At 57.7% G+C, this 10,492-nt stretch overlaps 1 protein-coding gene across 1 annotated transcript in view; it reads right to left on the bottom strand.

Annotated features, from left to right (window-relative positions):
• Positions 1 to 418: 418 nt before the first annotated feature.
• The window catches only part of DDX51 (DEAD-box helicase 51), a gene marked incomplete at its 5' end in the record, with an annotated part of 10,428 nt that continues 354 nt past the window's right edge, over positions 419 to 10,492 (bottom strand). The window contains 13 exons of the mRNA XM_006910047.2: positions 419 to 823; positions 1,005 to 1,139; positions 1,216 to 1,279; positions 1,402 to 1,503; positions 1,621 to 1,737; positions 1,830 to 1,945; positions 2,022 to 2,214; positions 2,336 to 2,481; positions 2,569 to 2,677; positions 2,810 to 2,916; positions 2,994 to 3,065; positions 3,151 to 3,296; positions 3,451 to 3,601. Coding sequence (XP_006910109.2) covers positions 797 to 823; positions 1,005 to 1,139; positions 1,216 to 1,279; positions 1,402 to 1,503; positions 1,621 to 1,737; positions 1,830 to 1,945; positions 2,022 to 2,214; positions 2,336 to 2,481; positions 2,569 to 2,677; positions 2,810 to 2,916; positions 2,994 to 3,065; positions 3,151 to 3,296; positions 3,451 to 3,601 — 1,485 coding nt within the window. The remainder of the gene's footprint in view (positions 824 to 1,004; positions 1,140 to 1,215; positions 1,280 to 1,401; positions 1,504 to 1,620; positions 1,738 to 1,829; positions 1,946 to 2,021; positions 2,215 to 2,335; positions 2,482 to 2,568; positions 2,678 to 2,809; positions 2,917 to 2,993; positions 3,066 to 3,150; positions 3,297 to 3,450; positions 3,602 to 10,492) is intronic.

Here is a 10,492-nt window from a genome sequence, read left to right as displayed (position 1 = left end):
CTAAACTGAAGTTTCCGAATTTTTTACGTGATCAGAAAACAGCATGAGTTATTTTTAATATAATATTGGGGAAACTGCAATATTTTTGAGTAAATCAAATTACAAGTCATTAAAATGGACTGTTTACACTATTATATGTATATTGCAACTATAGCTTTGCAGTTTTTAAATCTGAGACAAAGTTTCGATTAAGGTTTTAAGGAACTAAACTGGAGCTGGGTCTTGCATCTCAGGGCCTCCTGCAGTGGCTTCTCCTGTCCCTGGCATTCTGTGTGACTCTCCAGGGTACGAAAGGCTGACAAGGAATCCAGCGTCTGCAAAAATCACTTCTTAACTAAGAATGTAACAAAGCTCCCAAATGATTTGATTTCACTATACCGGTGAATTTTTTTAAAAGACCACAATAACAGTTTCCAGCTTTCATTTTAGCAATTTAATTTATAAATTAAAAAATTTAAAGGCAAAATTTATCTTGTTCTAGGAAAAGTATTTCACAGGCCGAGTCCCGAAGAACTGAAAGCTTTTACGGAGAAAGCAAACACTGGGCCCTCGGCTCCCGGACACGAGCAACAAGTGTGGACGCACGGCCTCACGTAGGTTCCAGCTCCTGGCCCCTCATTTGCAGCGACAAGGAATCAAGTGACAGCAGGGCCCAGAGTCCAGGGGCCTGGCCCAGGAGGCAGCAGGCTGAGGGACCCCGAGGTCCTGTGCCTTTGGCTCACACACCGGGCCCCTGGCAAGGGCTGCACACTGCAGTGGAGGCCGCCAGGCTGCGTCCTGTCCGCCCGCCGGCCGCCTAGGCTGCCTTCTGCCTTTGCTCCTCCTGTGGGAGAAGAAAGGGGCTCAGTGCTGCCCCCCAACTGGTCTGTACCCCGGAGGTCCCCCACCTGCTGCGTGCAGTCCCCGGCCTCCACTGCCAGCGTCCCTCCTGCCCGCCCTCCCTCCCTCCCTCCCCATGTTGGCCACTGAGCGCCCTCAGGTCCCCTGGACAGCAGAGGCCCCACCTTGATGGCGCTCTCCAGCTGGGACAGCGCCTCCTCGTACCGGGGAACCAGCGGCTGCAGGAGCTCGGCGGGGACATCGTGCCGCTGCAGCGCGGGCGCCCCAGCTTCAGCCAGCATCCGCAGGAAGCGCTTCTCCTGGAGGGAAGCGGCCAGCTGTCTGGAGGGGCTGCCGTCCCCCGCCCGGCCCCTCCCACCAAGGCCCCGGCCTGACCTGCACTCGGAGCAGCAGCGTGAAGGCCTGTCCGGTGTTCCCGGCGCGGGCGGTCCTTCCAACCCTGAAACCAAGCCCAGGCACCTCCAGCGCGGCGCTGGCCCTTCGGGGATCTGCGGGATGCAGCTTCCCTCCCGATGCAACCCCCTTGCCCCCCGAGGGCGTGCGCCCCAAGCCAGCACTCACCGGTGCACGTAGGTCCGCAGATACTGGGGGGCGTCGTAGTTGACCACCAGCTGCACGGCCCGCACATCGATGCCGCGGGCTGTGGCGTCTGTGCTGATGAGGCTGTGGGGCAAGGAGCTGTGGGCCCTGCCCGTGGCCCGTAGCCAGGACACCCCACTGCCACCCGCTGGGGACCAGGCAGACCCCAGAGCAGGACCGGCTCCGCGCTCCAGCACTCACAGCTGAATCTTCCCCTGCTCAAACTGCTTCAGGATCCTCTTCCGCTGGCCTGGGCTGTGGCGGGAGGAGAACTCGGCCACGGTCACACCTCCAAAGGCCTGGACGAGCAGGAAGAGCCTGGGTGGGAAAAGCTGGAGCTGGTGGGCGTGCGTCAGACCCGCCTGCCCGCCTGCCCACCTGCCCACCTCCCCCGCCCAACAGAGCCGCACCTGTGGGAGTTCTCGCGGGAGTTGGTGAAGCAGAGGACCCTTGAGAAGTTCAAGTCTAGGATCAGGTGCAGAACCACAAGCGGCTTGGAGCGCAGGCGGCAGGGCACGTAGTGGTGCTGGGGGGACAGCACGGAATTGGCCGGGTCCCGGGACGGTGACCCCTCCTCTCCCCTCCCCGAGCACCCCGCTCACCGTGAGCCCCGTGGGGAAGGTGTACTTCCCGCCCGAGTCCCCGTCCACGGCGGCATCTCTGGGGCCCCTGCCTGCCAGCCCCGTGGAGAAGAGCCGGGGCTGGTAGAGGCCGAGCTGCTGCAGCTTCTCGGGGTTCTGGGTCAGGGTGGCCGAGAAGAGCAGCTTCTGCAGTGGCATCTGGGGGCAGCAGGTGCTGAGAGAGGGGCAGGCGCTGGGAGGGCAGCCTTGGCCTGGCCAGCCACCCTCCTGAGCCCCGAAAAGGGAGGAGTGGGTCTCAGGGATGAGACTGGGGGGCCGTGCTCGGGGCCGGGTACCTGGCGGCGGTCACGACCTGGGGCTGCCGTCGCTGGAGCAGAGCGAAGGGATCCGGGTCCCCCTCGCTGGGGAAGGCCGCCGCCACCACCCGCGGCAGCCAGGACTGGTGCATGCTGTCTATCATGCGGTCGGCCTCGTCGATAATCTGCGGGCAGCAGGAGGCCTGGCGTCTGGCGGCCGAGAGCAGCAAAGGCCCCAGGCCCGGCCTCCCTCCGGGCGGTGGGCCCCCTACCAGGAAGCGGAGGTGCCAGAGGCTGAAGCCTGGGGTCTGGTCAATGTGGTCCACCAGGCGGCCCGGGGTGGCCACCACGATGTCAGCCAGGCAGCGGAAGCCGTCGACCCTGCGGGACAGAGAGCAGCTCGGAGGGGCCCCTGCTCTGACCCCTGGGCAGGGAGCCTGCGGACTGGTGGCCACTCCCCTCCCGCTCAGCAGGCCCGCGTCCCCACACAGCCCACGGCCTGGCAGGACCTACGTCTTCTGGACGAGGCTCTCTTGCTCCTTGGCCAGCGACTTCTGCCCGGTGACCAGGGCCACGCGCAGAGGTGTGGCATCCGTGTAGAGGTTGAACACTTTGCTCACCTGGAAGCGGGGACAGGTGTCACCAGCTGCCAGGACTCTGGGTCTGACCCCGGGCGCGGGGCGCGGGGCTCGCATACCTGCTGGGCCAACTCCTTGGTGGGCAACACGACCAGGGCGCGGACCTGGCACACGGCTCGCTGCAGCAGGGCCTGCGGGGGAGGGGGGCCACCTGCGTCACCAGGGCCGGCGCCCTGCCTGCCAACCCCTCTCGGAGGGCAGGGTCCTCACACTCACCTGCACCACAGGGATGACAAAAGCCAGCGTCTTCCCACTGCCCGTCGGGGCTGAAACACAGAGGTCACTGGGCCGGTAGCCACCCCTGCCCCCGAGAAAGCCGCCGGCTGCGCTCTCCAGGACAGCGGGGATCACCGCGGCCTGGACTGGACAAGGGGGACAAGGCGCCTGTCATGTCCGTGTGGGGACCCCCTCCCCAACGGGACAGGTACATGGTGCATCTGTGGCCAGCAAGCTGGGCTGCTCTCCGCAGGGAGCGTCAGCACCTGACCCCCCGCCACCTGTCCAGGGCTGGCGCACCTGGAAAGAAGGACGTGATGCCGTGTGCCCGCAGCCTCCTCTGCAGGTCAGGGTGGACTTCGGGGACATCCTCAATGGGCACCAAGTCTTCGGTGACATTCCTGGTTACACAGCTTGGCTCAGCCAGCCACGTTGGCAGGAAAGGCTGGACCTATCACAAAGGGTACGAGAAGCAGGCCAGGTGACTGCTCCAGGGCGGCGAGGCCGGCAGAAACCAGGCTACACAGGCCGCAGGACGGAGGCCGGCGAGCCTCTAGCCGGGGTCCTGGCTTCCCCACTGCCTGCTGCCCGGAGCAGATCCACCTGGGGCTTCCCCTCACGCCTACGTAACAGCCACTCCCTGAGCCAAACCCGCAAGGCACCCCAAGGCCCTGCAAGGCCTGGCGCTCACCTGCCCCCACCCCGTTTCCTGTCACTGGCCACAGAAACCTGTTCTTACACACTGAGATCTCTGCTGCCTCCCTCGGCCTGGCCCCCGCCTCCCCCACCCCCATCCCAGCTGGGCTCGACTCAAAGGGGACCCGCATGCAGGCCCCAACAGAAGAGGGCCCCTCCCTCTGCGCAGACCGGGCCTCGCCCTCGCCACCCTCCAAGAGGCCTGCAGAACTTGATTACTGAAACCATCCGCTAAGATGACCTGCCGAGCCCAGGGACCGCGTGGACGCTCCCATCTGGTTCTCAGGCTGGTGAGCACGTGGTATCATGTTAGCAAACTGGACTCTGCCACACATTAAAAGGATCACACACCATGATCAAGTGGGATTTGTTCCTGGACGCAAGGCTGGTTCAATATCTGCAAATCAGGTACTGTGATACATCACATAAAACGAAGGAGAAAAATCCTATGATCATCTCAACAGAGGCAGGAAAAGCACTGAACACAGTCCAAAATCCACTTAGGATAAGAACTCAGCAAAGTGAAGATGGAGGGAATACACCTCAACAAAATAAAAGCCATAAACGACAAACCCACAGCTAACTCACGCTCAACAGAGAAAGGCTGCAAGCTTTCTGTTTAAGATCAGGAACAGACAGCGATGCCCACTGTCCCCGCTGCTACTCAACGCAGCGCTGGGACCCTCAGCCACAGCAGTCAGACGAGAGACAAAAGGCATCCGAGTTGGAAGGATAGAAGGAAAACTGTCATTGTTTGTAGATGACATGATACTATACATAGAGAACACTCAACATTCCACCAAAAAACTGTTAGAGCTGATCAATGAATTCAGTAAAGTACAAAATACAAAATATTCAGGAATGGGTTGCATTTTTATACACCAATATCAGACTACGGGGGAAATAAAATTAAGAAAACAACCCCATTTGCAATTGCATTGAGAAGAATAAACTACCTGGGAACGAATTTAACGCAGGAGGTAAAAGAGCCGTGCTCGGAACAGCAACACGCTGAAGAAACTGGAGGTGCAGATAAATGGAGGCAGACACCACGCGAGCAGGGAGGGAGGGTCGGCCGTTAACACGGCCCCGAGCAGGCAGTCCACAGATTCGGTGTGGTCCCATCGGAATGCCAGTGGCGTTTTTCAGAGAACGAGAATAACCCTAAAATTTATATTAACCAGCAAAAGACCCTGAGAGCCAGAGAGCAGCCTTAAGCAACAAACCTAGAGGAATCACGCTCCCTGATGTCAAACTACACTGTAAGGCTATCGTCATCAAAACAGCACGGGACCGGGACAGAAACGAACAGATCGATGGAACAGAATAGAGCTCAGAAATGAAGCCACGCCTACGTGGTCCATTAACCGGTGATAAAGGGGGCAAGAACATACAATGGGGCAAAGACAGGCTCTTCATCAAATGGTGCTGGGAAAACTGGACAGACACACGCAAAGAATGAAAGCAGACCGCCGTGCTACCCCAAATACCGGGACAAAGCCAAAATGCATCACGGGCTCAAACGTACGACTGAAGCCATGAAACGCCGAGGATGAAACCGGGCGGCAGCTCCGACGCTGCGCTTAGTCACACGCTCTGCATGTGTCTCCTCGGGTGGGGGAAACAAACGATAAACGGGACATCGAACTACAAAGTTTCGCACAGCAAAGGAAACCAACGAAACGAAAAGAGCCTCCGAGTGGGGCAAGACCTCCGCCTGCGATGCACCTGACCAGGGGATAACGTCCAACATTTATGAAGGGCTCGTGCACCTGATGGGCGAACATCTCACAGTGGAACAGCGGCCCGGCGACCCTGCGCTGATTTCCTGACAATGGCACCACCAGCCTCCAAAACCACCAAATACTCCTTCATCAGTTCGGCTTTTTAATGGGCTAAATGCAGGACTGACTGGTCACCCTAATAAAATGACATAACCTAGACTGAACCACATTACATGCCAACGTAACAGTAGACTTGGCCAGTCAACTACCTAAAACTATTCAAGAAAGTGATGAAGCCACAAAAATTACGAATTTATAACTACAACGACTTAGGTGACCAAACCGAGCCAGTGAGAAAGCCCCTGACGACGACGGCACACGGCCTGCTGTCGCTGTACCGACCTGGCCACCCGCAGGGCCCCGGGAGTCACGGGGGTCTCGAGGAAGAAGACAGCAAGCAGGCGGCTGCTCCGAGGAGCCTGGCGGGCGGCCCCGCGCCGTACGGACCCACCCAGAGAAGTGGCTCTCGCTGCCACCGGAGCCGCACCGTCTGTCCCTACCCGCCTCCTCCGCGTGAAGAGCACGAACGGCAGGGGCTCCGAGTCGGCACGGCGGTGTTCTCCTCGGAACCGACTGCTTTCCAGCGAGGACGCCTCCCAGGGGAACATGTGTCCCTCGCAGCCCAAAGGGCTCGGCGCACTTACAAAGGTGAGGGGTTTTAGTGCACACGGTGCCCACCTTTCTTTCCCATGAGGTGGCAATTTTAGAATTAGGGATTCAAGTTCAAACCATATGTGAAAGAATGATTATAGAACAGACAGAAGAGGCTGGAGAACGAGCGAATATCACAAAATGGGCCTGGCGGGTTGTGGGCGCGCCCCACTTCTGACGCAGGGGACGAGTCAGCCCCCCGGCAGGTGAGTGAGGACTGAACCTGTGCCAACTGCCAACACGCGACGGGCCCGAGTCCAAGGGCGCAGGGCTTCCACCCAGGACCACCCAGAGATGGGACCCAGCGTTCCACGTGCCGCCCCCGCTGCACCCTGCCCTTCCCGTGGAAGAGCCCAGTGGGAAGGCTGGAGGGGCTGACACCAGCGCGGTGGCCCCTCGGAGCCCTGAGCCCCGGTAAGAGGCGTCATTCCCCAGCACATTCCCAGCGCGACCCGGACAGGGATGCTGGCTGCGAGCCCCGTCCACCGCCCTCGCACATCAGCCAGGGGCTGACACCTCACACTGCCCAGGTGTCTGCGCTGGCTCCACATGGCCGGGCTGGCCACTGGCGACGGATAAAAGGAGTTTTAGCCTTTACGCTTCCAAAAACTGACAGACGAGAGAATTTTTAGGGCTGACAGGTGACTGCAGAAATTAGGTACCGAACTGTTCCCGTGTTGCTCTATCTTTACGGGACCTACGCAGATTGGGTCAGCCAGGCCTGGTCGAGTGGCTCCAGAGCGGGAGGCTGAGAGCACTTGAAACACAACATGCCCGAAGCCCAGACACCCTAACTGCTGCTCGCTCTTTCTCTATCCACTAGAAGTGGCAGGCCTAGGCGTGGCCACCCCCAGCGGCCTGCTACAGGGATTACGGTCAGCAGGCAGACGCAGGAGCAAAGGGACCGCGTCTGTGCACGAGGCCACCCCCGCTGCTATCGCGTGAGAAACCGTCCCAGAAGCCTTCATCGTCTATGTCTCATTCAGCTGAGATGCTCCAGCTCTCCTCACACCCGCGCCCTCCCGCCAGCAGGTGACCCCAGGAAGGGCTGCAATCTGTGGGTCTGTGCATCCGGCACGGCCCTCACTCAGGGCAGCACCCTGACCCTGCCACCGTGCGTGGAGGTGTCCTCCTTCTCACAGGACAGAGGCGGCCACAACTGCGTCCCCCTAACCATTTTCTTCTTACTCCTAGGGAAGATTTGAGGGAGACGCCTAGTGACAAGACCAACCTAACTTGGGCTTACAGACGGGTCTTGTCTCAAAGACAAACAGGAGGCTGCTGAGCTGCGTGCGCAGGAACCTCCGTGGAGGGGGTCACAGAAACGTGCCGTTCGCCTGGCTGTCTGCCCAGCAAGCTGAGCTAATCGCTCTAACTGGAGCTTGTCAACCGGCCGGAGATCAAGCAGCTGCTATGTACACGGATCGTGGCCAGGCCTTCAGTGCAGCTCACAACTTTGGGACATTGTGGAAGCCTTAACTCCCTCGGGGCCGCCCACGAGGGAGGGCAAACAGTTTGCAGAACGATCAGAGCCATACGGCAGCCGAGACAACGTGACTGCCAGAGCTCCCGGCACGCGACAGCTGCGGCCGGCGAAGCGGAAGGAACCGAATCGTTTAGCTGACGCGGCGGCCAGACCGTCCCGGCCCGCGAAGCCCATCACGCCTGCCACGGCCCACTCACCTGCACTGCAGCAAGTGCGTGAGCTCACTCATCGCGTCCTACAAAGACGGGCCCGTGGGGCCACCAGGACCGGTTCTACGGGGCAGTCTCAGCCTTGACATAGCCCTTGATTCCGACTTTTCTCGAGAGCTACACTTTAAAAACTGGGCTAAATGGCTCACTTTGGGAGAACACTTCCAAGAATATCTCCCTAATAATCTCCGTGGCAGACAGATAAACAAAGAGAGATGAACACTGTGTGGCTATAAACACAAACAGCAGAAAACCAGAAAAGGCCATCTCTGGTCACCGCAATCTAAAACTCGTGGCTACGTGCTGGTCTGTTTTAGTGTCTCCTCCCCCACAATTACCACCATGTGTTCGGGGCTGGAAAGGCATAGATTAGACACTAAAATAAACGTGGGTCACCTCAAAAAGAACCACAGGGATAACCTGTGGACTAAAATCCCCTGAACGCGCCCCTCCCAACTCAAGGCCCGGACGTTTGTGGGATGCGCTACAGAATGCCCAAACTAGGCTCTCGGGAGTGACCACTACTCACTTAACCACGGCATGGGACACTCGACACCGTGGGTTCACGTGGTGTACCCCAATGGCCCCAGGCCACAACACGTCTGGTGGATCCGATAGCACTGACCCTCCGTAAGAAATGAAGAGACACTTGGAGGGGCGTGGCTGCCTTGGTATCTGGGACAAGCTGCATTTGCAGCTAATAAATGTCATTCGTTAGAAAGATTCTTTATCTAAAATCGCACACATGAAGAGATGCTGTTCCGAGAAGGGAGTGGATGGAAACAGCCTGCAAAAGCCACGAAGCCTCAGCTCACCGGTCAGGACGAACCCGACAGCGGGAACGGGCCTGCGCTCCAGCTCAGCAAGGCCCGTCGTCTGCATTAACACACAGGGAGGCGGAGTGGCTACGAAGCCACGGCCAACCGTGACGGTGTGGAAGCCCGGGCCGGACGTCCACGGTCTCTCACGGTCCTCCTGGACTCTGGGAAGTTTTAGGTGGAAAATGTGACTTACGATGTTGTATTTTAACAACTCAGGCACCTCAGCTGAACCCTAAACTAAAATTTTCAATAGTTCAACTGGCTGGTAATGGACTATTCTTCATAACTCTCAAATGCTTCCAATGGGAAATGGATGGGTAATATTAAAAAACAATAGGAACCCAGCTCATGGTCAGACTGTAAAAACTGAAAAGGTGAACGCCCTCAAACTGTATGGAATTCTGAGTTCACCCAGACCTGGCCTGTTGTATCTACCCCAATAAACAACAATACAGCTACATGGGAAGGAACTTTTTGTTTGGAAGAATTAAAAATTCCTGTTACTCTAAGTAACTTCATTGCACTGACACGACTTATGTTAAATACTACAAGACGAACATGGAGTAACACTGAGGTTATAAGCAAAATAACTTCACCTGAGGCTCATGACACTTGTTGCAACTTTGACAATGAACATCACGTGCACTAGGGGGTTGAACTTGACCTCCCCGTGATGTTGTTCCCACGAAAAGTGGCCGGAAAAAATTAGAGCTTTTAGGTGAAATGACTAAAGTCCTTTATTCACCTGGCCAGACATACCACAACGCACAGATGACAGCAGACGAAGAGGAAAACTCACTGACAGCTTAATCAACACGACCACGACGCGCAAAGAGGGCTCTCTGGCTGACACTGGCCGCAGCTCCCAGCCTGTGAGCTGAGCGACTACCTGGCTCTTACTGTCACTCCATCATGACAGACGAGGGGAGAAAAGACACTCCCGAAACAATAGAAGTGGGATCACAACAGCTGGTCGATGAGAAGCGACCAGGAGCGACCAGGAGCGCCCCCCTCATTAACGACGCCTGGCCCGACCCACTGAAAAGGCCGTTTGCAACGATCCGCCGAGGCTCACGGTCCAGGTTACCCGCGAGCCCTTTCCTCCCTGCTGGTCTGTGCAGACGCGGTTACAACAGTCGACTTCCTAGAAAGGAGCCTTCCTCCCTGCAGGGGACCAAAGGATGATCGCAACGGTCACCAGAGCAACGTTCAGATTGATTTAAGATCCAGAGAGGGAGCTGAGAAAGGAAAGGGTGTCTACGCTGCCGCTCCGGCTTGTTCGGTAACCAAGGTGACGACGCAGTGAATTCCGAAGCAAAGCCTCCACAGGGCGGCCTCACACTTGCTGACACCCCAATTACGAAGGTAAAACATGTAGATGGCGGTGCCTGCTCCTTCCACATCCTGATACAAACGCACAAGTAACTGCTTCCACAACTCCCGACCCTAGGTGCCTGACAACCCTGCCTTATCTGCACAGCCTCTTCCCCGGACGCAGCACTGTTAACCCCTGAATGCGCCGAACTGAACTGCTGCGCGCAGCTGTGTCTTCCTCCGTCCCCTGCCCTTAAGCGTCCCCTCACGTGCCTAAAGTCCCAGCACTGATTTCCTGGAACTCTACTCTTGGGCATGTCCTGGGCTGGGAATAAATAAAAAACTCACCTAAAAATGTCCAAACTTTCTTTTCGTTGACAA

The sequence above is a fragment of the Pteropus alecto genome, unplaced genomic scaffold (assembly GCF_000325575.1).
Source record: "Pteropus alecto unplaced genomic scaffold, ASM32557v1 scaffold213, whole genome shotgun sequence".
In the NCBI taxonomy this organism is placed as follows: domain Eukaryota; kingdom Metazoa; phylum Chordata; class Mammalia; order Chiroptera; family Pteropodidae; genus Pteropus; species Pteropus alecto.
This window is presented reverse-complemented; position numbering and strand designations above follow the sequence as displayed.